The following is a 15,181-nucleotide window of genomic DNA, read 5'->3' on the forward strand; positions in this document are numbered from 1 at the left end:
CATGCAGGGAAGTATATGGGGGAGTGCTGGTTGGTTACAGCAAAAGACCAGAACTAAGCAAAGAATTAAAAAATACAGATGACTGAACCTGCAACCTTTTAATGCCTAGTGGAAACACAGTGAAAAGGTACAAAATCCCAAGAAACAGATGCAGACAACAGACATTACCTAGAGGTTTGACTTGAGTCCCCTAAGGTCAGGGTCACTGGCAGGACAGTGTCCAACCCAGTTAGCACAGAAAAAGAAACCAGCAAAACACAACTGGACATCTGGAAGAACAAACTTACCCTTTGGCCCTAATATAAAAAGCACTTCAAATTATCTCCTTACCTTATCTTCCCCATTCTTCCTCTAAAAAAGTATAGAAAAAGAACAAAGACTGGGGATTTAAACAGAGCTCTATAAAGTAAACCAATTCTCTGTTCTGTTCATCTTTCTGCCAACTCTGTGCCAAAGGACACAAGTTTCCCAGGTTAAGTCACCTGTAAAACTAGAATGACGTTCTCACAATCGCAAATGGCTTGAGATCTTAGAATGAAAAGCATTATATTTGCCAAGTATTAATACTATAAATAACTCAGCTCATTATAATTCCAGAAAAGGTGTTGCTATCAAGAGTAACTATGAGCCCCTGCAAGACTGGTACAGGCAATATAGCTCAAAATGGCAAAGATATCTTCTTTTCAGAAAGAAAAAAAGCAGCCTGTTTTGGGTAGTTTAATAAGAATCATATTACACATTTAACATCTAGTTAAACATAATAATGAGTGGGTGCCCCGTTCTACATACTCTAACCCTAATATAAGCCAAACTAAACTGAAACAGTTAACACCCATCTCACTGTCCCGTCCTGCTGACTCTCCCAGAAAGGAAATAAAATGTGATAGCAGAGTGAGGAAGGTGGAAATTTCTTACATCACAGAGGTCAGGGTCAGAGTTTCCCTGCTGGAGTCCAACTGGTACAACAGCACTTTACTGTCTGGAGACACAAACCAAGAACCTGCTTTTCCCGACTAAGAATGGAGTAAGTGTAAGGACAGAAAACTAAAGCAGACAAGGTTGGTGCCTCAAAAGGGTTGGGTGCAAAATCTTTTTGAGACTCCTTTTCTGATATGTAATAAAGATTAAACTTCTTTTATGCCACAAGATACATACTTCTGCATACCAATATGGCATTTTACTTCAGAAAGTGAAACAAACCTTCAATGGTCTAGAGGAAAAAAGTCCCTTGGCTTTTAGAGAACAGATGAATAAAGACACTCTCCTATTCACACCACCTTTCCTCTGGAACAATCCAGGGAAAAGCTTTGTTATTGATTTCCAGACTCATATAGTTATAAAGTTGATAAAGGTGAAGCTCTTCTTTTTCAGTTGAAATCATTTACCTCTAATTCAACTACAAGGACTAAATTCTAAGAGGATTAAGTAACAAAACTGTGAAGGTTGGCAACAGCGTACAAAGCAGTGGATAATTTCCCTAATGAGATAATCGGAGTAAAGTCCAAAGAAGGAGTTTACAAGACGACTCACTTAGGAAGTTTGCAATTAAAAAAAAAAATCCTTCTGTTTACTAGTAGTTCACCTACTCTTCTCTGCATCTGAGTGACACTGGATGAAGATGTCACAAAAAGGCCTTTTCAAGCATAAAATTAAGTCACAGCATTAGGTTACATATAAATTAAACTGTGGAAGAAGAGAGGGACTGTAAACAGGCACACAGTTTGCAACTCTGAGCTAAACCCCAAGTTTCCACAGATAGTGTGTTAGGGCCCGTTTCGACAAAAGCATAAATAACTTAAAAAAAAAATAAAATCAAAAGTGTTAGTGGGCAAATTAAATTGTGGGATTGCAGAAAGTTGCCCAGAACTTGGCTCAAACTGCAACTTACCACTGGGAGCGTGAGCCAAGTAGCCACGATGCAGTCGGTGATCCAGCGATACCAGGCCGGCGAGATGAACATCAAAGGTAGAAAAGGACCGAGCATGAATATACTCCCAAAGAAACTTCCCAAGAATAGTGCAACTACAAAGTATATCCCTTTCCATGACACCATGGCTCTGAAAAAGAAAGTTGGCATTATGTTAGAGAGACAAACTGAAATTACATAATTTTTCAAGTCTGTAAGCCCAGTTTGAGGTAATATTCCCCCTTTTTTCCACGGCTAACAACACATGATGACAGTAAACACAATCAAAATGTTCTACTTCACAGGCAGCAGTAAGAAAAGGACTTCATAAACACAGTGATTTGTAAGGTGAACTGGGATATTAAAGGGGCCATAAAAGTATCGGCTACATCATAATTTCCTCCACTTATTACAATATGCAGTTACACTCAAAAATTCTCAGCAAGCTATTTTTATTATCCAAAGGTACAAAAGAGCTATATAAGAGAACACCAGCTACATTAAACTTTCCAGCCATTATCTTTGTCATCGGTGAAATACTAATGTTACCATTTTCTACAGACAGGAAACTTTGCTAAACATAGTGTTGCAGAAAGTCATCTTCCCCACCTAACAAGGGTCTACGTGTGACCTCCATCACAAACCACTCAAGCCTGATGAGCATGACCAGCCATTTCAAATGCCAGCTCCCTTTTCACCCCAACAGGGCAGGCAAGCAGTGGCTGAAGCCTCCTGATCCACCCTGGCTTAGAGAACTCATCACTTTTTGAAGTCTGACGTACTCCAACTGTCCTTATCAGTTATTTTCCAACTTAACTGCACCAAAAAGCCAACAGCCCTTGGTTTTCAAGGCAGTAGTCTAGACTTGAAATATTTCAGTGTCTGTGCTATCAGCTACATCTCTTATTATAAATTGAAATGTACAGTACACTGAGCTTCTTAATGCATTACGGCAGAACACTCAGCAATCCTCCAAGCATTTGTAATAGCTACAAGCTTTCACAATTTAGCAACTACTACCAGCTATGACAAAGCAAATGTGGAAATATCAATTCTCTAAATTGGGGCCCAAAAATAGACTGTTTTCATCTATTTAGGACTCAGCCAATTGTTTATAAAATCAAAGGTTAAGTAGAAGTCACTTTTTAGTCACTTTACTGAATTCCTTTTTTGACAGGCTATTTTAGAAATTATAAGAGCTCAGTTAGACAGGACTTCAGGACAAGAAAAACAGGAAGCTGGTGGTTTTAATTTTAAAATGAGCAATGGAAAAGTAATCCATTAAGCCTTATGTACTGTAACATACATGATTTATCTCAAGCATGGTGTTGTACAATGTCCATAGCAGTAATGTTTGCACAGCAAAGTATTTGAAAGACAAGAAATGGCAACACTAGTGTTGCTAGCACACGAACTTGCTTCTGCTACTTCATGCTGACAAGTAACAAGAAAGTAGCTCTATTTTGAGATACTTTTAGGTTTAAACAATTTCCTAAACTGTAAGGTATTTGCAGAAAGGCCGAGAGAAGAGGCCATGCAAATTTGTTAATGCAAGAAGGATATAGGAAGCTGTATTTAACTCGACTTTTGCAGCATAGTAAAATAAGTAACATTAAATACAAATGTTTGCTGATAGCTATATCAGAAAGATTTTAACACAATGAAATTTGAATTCAAACAAATGCATTATTATTTACATCCTGGAGTGCAGAGCCCTCGCTTTTCTACCAAAAGCAGGAACTAAATAACCAGATGTCTACACATATGCACAAGTAGGACCAATTCTGACACATCAAGGGATCCTTGAAGAGCAACGGACTGAAGTAACAACATTCCAACTGCCTTCTTGTATTTGTTATTGCAAATCTCTGTAGGGAAAGTTCAAAATAAAGGCAGAAGAGGACAAAAAAATTGCCAAAACACAAACCCAAAGAAAAACAGAAACAATAGAAAGGGAATAAAACCCCCAAACATTAGTTGCAGCAAGACCAGAAGAAAAAGCCTTCTCCTGACATCAAGATTTGAGACCTATCACAAAAGACAGCAGAGAGGTTTAAAATTCAATGTGCTTGACCTAATCAGCATTTTTTGAGGAACACACTGGAAAACAACTGGAAACATGTAGGCACAGTGCTCTCAGGCACATGGTGTGATTCTTGGAGTGTCCTGTGCAGGGCCAGGAGTTGGACTCTATGACCCTGATGGGTCCCTTCCAACTCAGGATATTCTATGATTCTATGAAAGACCACTAGTAGACAGAGAACAAGAGTTTTTTAAGCCTTAGCCACCTACTCTGGTCCTCTGCAAGGCTGCTCAGAGCCTCTGATCATCGGTCAGGTGCAATGACCTTCCCCAGGCAGACACCCCGGCTCTGACAGGCTGCGGACAACACGGAGCTGACACTCCAGTCCCAAATATCTGAGTAGTGCACACAGGTAACCACAGAGCTAACGAGATGTCACTCTGTCATCCTTCTAGACTCCTAGGAAAGCAATGTGGGTCATTTATTTACAGGCTGTTCTTTTCACAGTTTACACTGGTCCTTACCTCAAAGTATTGCACAGAGCCAAAGAGTTAAGGAAAATTATTATTTTTTTTTATTTTATGTGAAAGACTGTCTCGTAAATACTTTTTCTGTTTGTCTTAGATGAAGGTATCTGAGCTATGGAAAAGACCTGATGAAGTTCTGAATTTTCTCTTGTTCAACCAGCACTCCAGCAGTACTTTCTTTATCATTACAGTATATACATATGTGAGTTATACTGCATTCCAGCGGGTGGAACACTGTGGTGTTTATTTCTAGACACAAAAGATACCATGTGTGTTTTCAATTGATGCCATTTATCACTCTTGAAGCCAAATTTTTAGTGTGATACAGACCACATTTCACTTATTGTTTCTATATAATACATTATAGATCTTTACACATGTACATATGCATTTATCTAGAATAATGGGTAGACTTTGCCTCTGAATTACCTCCACCACACAATAAAGCACCTACCATGCTAAGAGGTATGAGAAAGAAAAACAACTCCCTCTGAATGAATTTGAGCAAAACTGCAAGCTGAGAAGCCTGTGATAATGTGAAGAACTTACAGCAGAGAGTGACCATCCAGCTGGCTTTCTGAAAACAGTAGAGCAAGCTCATTTTAGTAAAAAGGTCAAATTGTCAATACACTCAACCCATTTGTTTTCATTTGTGGGTTCACATGTTGGAGTTACAGCCTGGACAATAGTTTACATGATTTAAAATACATCTGCCTACACACGTCAGTTGAGAAACATTTACATCTACTCTAATTTTAGCCAACAGTTGAGAATGGATAGTCATCACCCAAGGTGCTGCTGGGCACCTTGGCTGCCAAGATCACATGCCCTGGGCTGGCCAGCAGAAGTGTTGTTCTGCACAGGGAGGGCAGAGAGGAGGCTGAAGCCCCAGGATGGATTTGACACACCCACCAGACCAGGTGCACTGCTGAAGCCTTGTGCACTCTCTAATTTAAGTGGTGCACAGAGACAAAGCAGCTTCTTGGCCGTGGGTACAGTGCACAAGTTTGTAAACTCTGCAGAGCCAGCTCTGGGCAGACAAAATAGTTAGTTACAATGTTGTGTCCTACCAAAGCTTCTGTACAGTTTGGGAATTGCCTCGTCTCTGAAGCAGTACAGTCATGTTCATGGAGTGCTGCAACCTGCCTAACAAACCCTCCCCTGCCTGTCTCAGCTCTGTATCCTCACCTTCTCCACTTCCCAACAGCAACCCTTCTCCCAGCCCTGCATCCCACATCTCTCATCCCGAAGCTACAATATCCCTCCCATGGACCCCCCCCCATTCCATCCCCTTGCAATACCAGCTTGTTTGGACAGGTGAAGAGCAGCAGGCTCCAAGGGGCCCTCCTGGAAAGCGAAGCTGCAGTGCTGAGGACTGCAGACTTGGCAAGTGGGCTCAGCTCTCGGGTCCTGCTAGGCCAGGCCATGCTCTGCACACCCGTGTCAACTTGCATTGGCACTGCAAGGGCTGTTGCACCCAGTTTACCATTCCAGAAACCTACCACCAGAGACGACAGGGAACTGACTCTATTATCATCCTTTAGCATCCCTCAGCCCCTTAAATACCTACCTTAGAAACAAACTGCCTCTAAGATATGTCAGCCATCCCAAATCTAACATCTGCATTCAACAAGAGAAGTAACAGCTACAAATCAATGCAAAATACATGCCTGCAACTTCAAAACATGATTAAAAAACAGCCAAATAATCTCAAAGAAGGAGGAGTACCTAATGAGGACTTGTAAAATGATCTAAAACAAATGTGAAAAATCTCAAAACAAAGAAAATTGGAGCTGACTCATGTCAGAGATGAGACACTCAAGAAATGAATTAAAGGATTCAACAGGAAGTCTGAATGAACCCAAGCATTTTTAAAGTACGAAGTATTCTGTTATGCTGCTGGCAACTATCTCTTTCTAATCCAGCAATCACTCTCAACACTGGATTTAGCATGTATGATGGCCTCTACGTATCTTTAAAGCCGCTTTCCATTTGCTGTGTGCTTCAGAGTTCTGGAGAAACACTCAAAATTATTTTACAATTCAGACTGAAAGCTGCAAACAGTGAGAAAGACAGCACCCTCATACTGGGCTTGTAGTTCTTCATCTATTTCATGGCAGAACTCCAAGTTATTGGGGTACTGTACTTCACATGTTCTTGTTGCCATAGCAGAAGGAAAACATGCTCTGTCTCCAGGTAACTAGAAACAATAATTCTTAAAATACAATTTTTGCTGTCTATTTCAGTTAATTTTAAAAATTCTTGGCTACAGGGGGACAAATTACTTTCCCAAACAGTTTTTGTAAACTTCATATTTATTAGACCATTTACTCAAAATTATTTCAATACTCTATACAAACAAAATGTTTGCATAGTAACATAAATGCACCTTCCTGTGATCCGATTTTGGCTTGTTTTGCTTAACATCTAAATACTTTTATTGAAGGTACAGCTGGAAGGACAAACCACAGCTTTTTGTGATGATGATTTCAAAAGGTTTTAAACAGCCTGCTCTCTACATCAAAACTTTTTTTTCACAACTGCTTCTACGGCTTGTAAGTGGGCAAAAGATGCAAAATAAGTTTACTTGCTGAGAAACAAAAAAGTTCTAAACTTAAAGGTCTAGAAATTTCAGAGGAGTCAGGACTCACCACAGGATTCACGTTTCCTTAACAGCTCCTGGCTAATTCAAAGTTCTTGTACAAATGGGTTAATTTGTCTTCCAGGTTCAATGTAAAACAAGATTTTAACCTCAGCACGGCATTAAGCAATACCACCTGACACATAGAGCCAGCTGCCTGATAACTAGAGAGATTTTTAAAGGCTTAGTACTGTGAAGTGAGCAAATCAGGTTTTATTGTACCACTGAAAAAATAAGAAATGCTCTTCAGTGCCAATAAAACAACAGTGTATTATCACTGGTCAGCATGTTTCCATTCAATCAGCACAGGCAATAAAACTGTTCATTAGCCTTCAAAAACTGAATGGGGACTTCTAGGCACTGGATTTAATGCTTCTTTCAGTCAATTACCAATAGAAAAGGTAAATGTTATCTTCAATTAAAATCAATCAGAAATTCACACAGATAAACAATTATGACTTTTCTCTGACAGTTCTGCAAAGAAAGCAACCAGTTAACTACAAACTGGCTTCACTTTCTTCTGCATTTCTTCTAAGCACAGTAAATGAAAGAGGTGAGCTGGAAATTCCAGCTCCCATATTCAACTTTGCATTCTGAAACATAATTCCCAAATCATAAGACACAATTTTTAAAACCTTTGATCAGGGTGAAGTGAGTTGCACTTCAAGGAGGTAGGCAAGAGGGGAACAAAACCTGCCAACTTCCCAGGTGTCTATTAAACAAGCCATCAAATCAATAACTCAAACTTTTACTTGTTCACTGTTTTTAAGGTTCCTAAGCAAAATCATCTAGACAGGAGAGTGAGCAGGCAGAGGGACAGCCCTTCCCAGCTTGTGAGGCAAATAAGAAGGGGTCTCAGCAACAAGTGAGCAGGTGGCCAAGTGACAAAACATCGGCCAGGCAGACAAAATTTCAGTGGAAATGACCCATCCAGGCAGAACGTCTCAAGTTCAACAAAATCACACTTTTCTATTTGAGCATTTTATGCTATTCTTCCATATCAGCATTTAATTGGAAATTTTTATCAATTAAAAACTAGTTTCTATGTAGTACCATATTTAAAATGAAATTTGTTCACACCAAGCTTTTGTAGGCTGACTCCATTGTATTTCCAGATCTAAAACTTACCCCATCTCTTCTCACTTGTGCCTCAGTTAAAAGAACTGTAGAAATATCAGAGGTTATAGGGGAAGCAATGACAGGAGAAAACTGAATTATTAATTGCAGAGATATCCACTCTAATCAGTAGCCCATGCAATACAGACAAGAAGCTCCATCCATCTCAACAGACCTCTCTATGAACCACATTTTACTTCTGATCCTTTTCTTGGGCACTTCAGTATTTTAAGGAACATACAAATATGGCACAAATCACTACCAGAGAAAAAAATATGAGAATTAACACTCACTTGACCATTAAAACCACTTCCTTTATATTCAGTTCTCGCATTTAAAAACCTTAAAAGATTCATGTATCATAAAACAATACAGGATAGGGCAATAAGAGGTAATAATCATCACAAACCACACCCCTGACCCTGTCTAACAGTATAGCAGATATTAGCTTACACATGCCCAAAATAAAAAGTACAATACTTAATGAGCAATTTCCGTAAATATTACCAATAAAATATGATTACTGCTGCATTTTACAACTTATTTTCTCTTTTATTTGCCAAGACTTAATCTGACTATCATAATCCAATAAAAAATTTAGCAGAATATTGAATTTGCTCTTCCAAGTAATTGTGTCTTTCCAAATGCAAAAACCCTGGCTGAGATCCTTTGCAGTACAGCCTTTAGGTACTGTAAGTGGGTAATTCAGTCAGGGTACAAACATCAAATCAGTCTGATGCTTTTTCACCCTCGTTTACCTGTACTCTTTCCACTGTTGCTCCAGACAACCATTAGACCAATAAAGCCTGAATGAGAGCACGAGCTAAGGTATTTGAAATCATTTGTAAGACGGTGTCATGCAATAGCTACAGCTGCTTCCTGAAAAAAACCTGAATGATTTATGGAGAAGTAGCTTGCTTCTATTCCTTACTATAATCAGAAAATTTAGATGAATTGACAAATTTGAGCTGCTCTAAGAAGAACTGCACAAGAGCTTTTTCTAGCAAAAGCCATCTCACTTGTTTATTATGCCTATTGCACAGACACAAATAATTTTGAATTAATTCTTCAGACCTTTCCATGCATACAGTTGGTCTCTGCAGCATCCATCAAGTTACTGAGACCTCACAAGCCTGTACTGAACAGCAACCAATATAAAAAGAATGCCCTCGTTGACAAGTCATCAAAAATAGGTTTGGCAGACAAAGAACAGCTGTTTTATTCTCCCCATCCCCTGCCTTTAAATAAAAGAAACAAAAAAATGTCCATAACCTTGCAACAAACATGGAACAGTGGTCAGTTTGGGGGGCTTATTAGATACTTTATGTAAAACCTGCAGGTCAGCTCCAGGCCCAGTCTATTTTTCAAAAAAGTTACATGTGATCAACAGCTGGCAAATCTAAGTCCCCTGGTTTTCAAAGTCTACAGCAGATCAAAAAGCTGACCAACACTGATGGATAACAAATCCAAGTGAAAATTATGAAAACCAGATAAAATGTTCCACTTTGTAATTTGAGATGTTACAAACAAACCAATAAATCAATTTTTTTTTTTTTCCCCTGCATAAGAGCGCCCCAACATCTTAGTTCAGAGCTATTCTTCGTGGGGAGGAGTGGCACTTATAACTTCAGAAGGACCTATTTCACAATAAAATCCTCAGCTGGGGAACAGAAATAAAGGACTCCAATGCTGAAGAGCAGTTACTCAAATACAAAACTAGTAGTGTTCAGTGGAGTATCTTTAAATCTCTGCCACTGGCATTAAACCAAAATCACGCTCAGGGAAGGACACATCCATGAAACTTCTAATGGCTTTTCTATCCTCATCTTGACAGAATTTTCTCATCAACTTAATTCAAAAGAAATGCAGGAGAGGTGTATGAACAAAACTCATACAGCCTGTTCAACGTGCTATGAAAACCACTGACCATCACTAACAGCATGACAGAAAGCTTATGCTGACTCATATTATTCGAAGAGTGCAATTATGAAAATACAGAGGGGCGATGTAAAAGCAGACTTCCAGAAGCCCTAAGCAAGCTACTCAACTTGGAAGAAGTTTCACTGAAAGCTTTGTATTTGTGACCATCCTTTACAAAGAGCTCTAATTTCTAGAACAGATTATGTTAACCTAAACAATTCATCCTTTTCCAGTTGTAATGTGCGGTACAAATGAATTTGATTCTGGGTAATACTACAGCATAGTTGGGGGTTTTTTAACCAACACAGCCTTTTTCCTTTAGTATCTTTTATACTATGACAGGCACCACCTGTAAAGCAACAGTGATTTCTAAACTGCCTTTTCCCAGTAGCATGTTACATGCTATAAAAGTTCAGCAGGTCCCCAACAGCAAACTCACTGAAGCCAGTGAGTCTCCACCTAGAATCAGTTGCAAGATTATGAATTTTATCTACTCTCAGAACTGGTAAAAGGTTGGAAAGAAAGACTAGACACTTATCTTCATTTCCCTACCATGTAAGTGATTCTGGTTCAACAGCATTTAGATGAGAAATGGAGAACACTGTCTACAGATAAATTTGTGTTACTATATTATGTTTTTAATAATAATAAAGATAAATTGCTATTATCAATGGCATACAACTCAGTCAAGCCTCTGAGCCTGTGCAACTGCCTCAGGCTTTGTAAAACGCATTTCCAAAACAAATATCAAAGAAAAAAACCATTTGCAACATTAAAAATGTTCTAGCCATTTAATTGGAAAATTCCATTTGAGAACTTGAAATTTTGCAGGGCTGGCTTTGTGTCATTACACAGCACTGAGGCATACTTACACATCAGCAAGTATCACAAGTTTATAACAACTTTAAAAGCCACATAAATTGTAGTTTTCTACACATTGTGCTTACAGGCTGGCTGCTTTCCAAGGTAAGCATAGAAGAAACAATAGATCAGTTACCTGGGAGGCTCTGAAGCAAAAGAAGAAAAATACAGTAGTTTTGCAGAAAATTGACAAACGTTTCATTCCCATTGGAAGCAGCAGAAACAGTTTATTTGCATTTGCTCCATTTCCGGACATGAAATCCTGTTTTCAATCTATTATGTTTTGATGTACATCAACATCCAAAGCGTTATAGCCAAAAACCACATGTTGCCAAGCTACTGTCCCACTACCAACTAATAAAATTTCTACTTCAAGACCTTACAGTAAGAGAGGAAGTTCTGCTGTGCTTTTCAGAGTGTTCTAGACAACAGCCTTCAGATCTCATTTGGCGAACTCACCAGTAGGATCAGTCACCAGCGTATCTGGATATTTCTAAGGTTACATTACAAACCACTGCTAGGAAGTGTAGCTTTAACCCCATCTTCAGCTCTGTAACTCTTTCTTTCCACCAGCCACCATGGGAAGCTTCTCTCCTCTGACAGGGCTCCAAAGGGACGTCCCCAGGGCTTCAAGTTGATCCAGGTCTTCAAAACCATTTCTAACAGAGCACTGCATTTCACAGTGTAAAACACCTGCATAGATTCAAGCTTTGCCTGGGAAGATGCAGAACTGAGTTGGGTTCATCTGTACTTGAGATAATAAAGCTCTGTGTCTCAGCAGGGACTCTCAGCCCATGCACAGCAGCAGGATGATGCAGGCATGGTGCCTCTTGTGCCAGGGCTACTGAATCTGATTTTATAAAACCCACGCCATTTTTCTTCAAATTTAAATGCTCTCAAAGCCAGAAAATGTTTTATCAATGTAGCATAATAAAGCAACTCACGTTCCTTGTTAAAGCTGAATGGCTTTGGCCCCCCAAACACCTAGAAAGAGATGAGTGACCATTTAATTCTTACTTGTAAATTTTTTTGCATTTACCTGCAAAGGATCCAGTGTTATTGACAATTGAATAACAAAATATTTTCATGAACATTTATCAAGGTCATTTTAGCCTGTAACAAATTACCAGTATAAGCAGCTAAACAAAGTAATTCAATGTTGAGGCAACCAGGGGAGTTATCTGCCACCACTTATGCAATACTTTACTGAGCTGCCAGACAAACTGAAAAAAGCAACATCTAAGACCAAGATTTTTAGCTTTTTATTATGTAAAATAGTAGCTCATTTGAAACAGAAACTCAGTTTCTAATAAAATTTGCCAGAACTGAAAGGAGCTTATAAAAATAATTAAAAGTGGTTTAATAGGTGTATTTCCCATCACAAAGACCAAGTGAATGTTACAGTAAGAATGAGTTTCAAGTCAGCTGCAAATACATTTGGCAGTTGCAGATTCATTAGACAGACATGCTGTGGTATACAGAGATGCAAGGCAATCCAAGAACAAAGTATCCATGAAATAATTACAGAACAGCAAGTGACCTAGTCAGGGAAATAACCTATTACAGCTATTCAGGGACTACTAGATTTTACACATGTGAGCAATCCTCTGGCTTAACAAGAACAGGGAGGAAAGAAGGAAATCCTCACAAGAACTAAAGATAAAGAGCCTCCCAACACACACTTGGGGTATTGTTACAGACCAACTGACCCCTTCCAGTCTCTTACTCAGTACCACCAATATTGCTACAAAAGTGCCTTAGAAGCTGCAAAGTGATAGGGGAAAGGAAGAAAAAGACAGAACAACTTTTAAAAGACTCTGATCACTGAAGCAAAAAATTGTTTGGATCATTCAGAAAACTACGCTGCTCGCACCTAGAGAATGAGAGGCCAAAAGATAAAACCCTGACCTACACCAAAACTGTCACGTGGAAGATAAAGGAGACAGGTGACAAGGTAGAAATAGTCTCAAGAACATTACTGATTGGTATCCACTCTTCCCTTTAAAATAAATAACAATGAAAAAGAATTCTAAGAGGAAATGCAATGAGCCAATCTTTTCACTAGGTAAATCATATCCAAAAAAAGGAAGATATTATCCAGAAATATCCAAATCGGGAGTCTTCTCATAGCAGTTTCTATAGTCATGAAACATGTTCAGCATCAGCTGTATCTAGATTTTTCTTTAGGGTTAGAAAGATTTAGAGTTAATGATCTACCAATTCATTGTAAGGATTTTTTTTCCCTCTCTCTTGCTACAAGAATCTCTCTTCCAAGATCTAGCATTCTCTCAGTTATTTCCAAGTGGGAACACACCCTGTCATGTGTTTCCCCTCTTACCAAGTGCCCTGACCTTTCAGGAAAAAGATTATAAAAAACCACAGAATTCCTGGAAAGAATCTGCTCTTTCTGATTAGCATACTAGTACCATAGACACAGAAGTGAGAAAGTTTACCTTCAAGGTATAAAATATGCTCATTAATAAGTGAAGTAACTGGGCAACTGACTAAGGATATATATGAGAAAGCACGTACATCTTTCTAGCTGCATTTGTAGAAGAATTCTCAAATCCAATCACAGCTCTTGAAATGCATTTAAAGAGTTCATTGCAATGGGCATTGGGGACGTGATATTTTTATTGGGGAAATTATAAATCATGGACTTGTCAAAAATAGATTATGACATTCCACTCCCCTCTCTTCCTCATCAGCTTGAGAATTTCTCTCCCTGTGTTTTCTGAAAATAAACACATTGCTGAAACTCTCAGTGTGATTCCAAATAACCAAAGGACTGTATGCTTCTACTTACTGGGACACTTTTCATTCAAACACTACAGCCTCCAGAAAATGAGTCCACCTCTGGTATGACTGCAAGGCATGCTGAAGTTAAAAAAAACACCACAAAGCTGAACACGGAAGCACCAGCATTAAAATAACAGCATTGACAATGAAATATTCTTTTGTTCCAGAGCTATGTGACATTTTCATCTGAGCAAGGAAGGGACGACTATCTTTTTTCAGAGCTGAACATCTCAGTATAGGATATTTTTGTTGCCAGCATGACCATCAAGCAAACAGCTGGACAAGCTCTTGATAAGAGGAAGAGTAGTGACAGGAAATGATGCAACACAAGAACCAAAGACCTGATATGACACAGAGTCACTTGGAGCCTATTAAAACCATTCCTTTATGGTACCATAAATAAATACTAACAAAAAAATGGAAACTATTTAGAGAAACTGTAGTAACATAATCTTCATCAAACAAGGGACAGTAAAATTGTTCCAACGCTTTACTAAAATGTTATGAATTAACTGGCAGTTGGGTCAATTTACCATCTTTCCCAGAGATATAAAACCAAGACAACTTGCAGGGATGCTGCTTTCCAAGCTCACGGGCAGAATGAATAGTATGGGAATTCCTATTCTAGTGGAGGCACCAAATCAAGATGCACTCGTTCCTGTATGTCTTAACTCATACTGGGTGTTAAACCTAATTCTCTACAACGGCACTGAAATAAGAGCCCCAGTGACAAGTAAGGTCCTGCCCTTCACAGTTCTGACTTCTCCCCTCAGCAGGTCCACCTTGAACAACAACTGAGGCAGTAACACCTCTGAAAAGGTTAGCTGTGATTATTAAGTTAAAAACTCCAACTTTCACGGGGGAACATATATGCATACTTCTTCTGAGTACTTCCACTCTTAACACTAACATAGTAAGTATGTACTTTGATATGAATTTCTGTAAGAGCACTGGCTTTCCACGAGGGTAGCTCTTAATATGCAGTTGGCCCTAAAAACTCTCTGCAGAAATGCACAAAGAATTACATTGCTTAATTTAAAGATTAATAATACATTTGTCATAGCTTAAATAGAAGATAAAAGTTTGCAACTTCTATTATGGTATCTACAAATACACTGTGAGAAAAATCCCTGGCTGCTGTAGTATCAGTTATATATTTGGATTAACACAGATAACTTAGAATAAGCCTATTTTTCTCTCAAGGCTAAAACATATAATTTTTAATTTTATGTAAAGTTGCTTAACATTCTCATACAAATCATTTTCACCTGCTCCTGCTGTTTTTGCAGATTAACAGCCTGAGAGAGAGGACAAAAAGAACCAAAACAACACAGAATTGGGAATAAAGGAACACAGTGTCAAAGAGGAAGCCTAGAGCTATTGGAAGG

The 15,181-nt window shown here is 38.7% G+C and overlaps 1 protein-coding gene across 5 annotated transcripts in view; it reads right to left on the reverse strand.

Annotated features, from left to right (window-relative positions):
• Positions 1-15,181, reverse strand: part of LCLAT1 (lysocardiolipin acyltransferase 1) — a 112,601-nt gene that overhangs the window by 71,425 nt on the left and 25,995 nt on the right. For 3 of the 5 annotated variants that reach the window (XM_027696627.1, XM_027696629.1, XM_027696630.1), the window contains one exon: positions 1,889-2,057. In XM_027696627.1, coding sequence (XP_027552428.1) covers positions 1,889-2,053 — 165 coding nt within the window. In that variant the 5' untranslated portion in view covers positions 2,054-2,057. Of the gene's footprint in view, positions 1-1,888; positions 2,058-4,910; positions 4,931-7,107; positions 7,207-15,181 lie in introns of those variants that run through there. The other 2 variants (XM_027696631.1, XM_027696632.1) reach the window with 2 other exon arrangements.

The sequence above is a fragment of the Neopelma chrysocephalum genome, unplaced genomic scaffold, assembly GCF_003984885.1.
Source record: "Neopelma chrysocephalum unplaced genomic scaffold, ASM398488v2 Primary Assembly neopelma1_108, whole genome shotgun sequence".
Classification (NCBI taxonomy): Eukaryota; Metazoa; Chordata; class Aves; order Passeriformes; family Pipridae; genus Neopelma; species Neopelma chrysocephalum.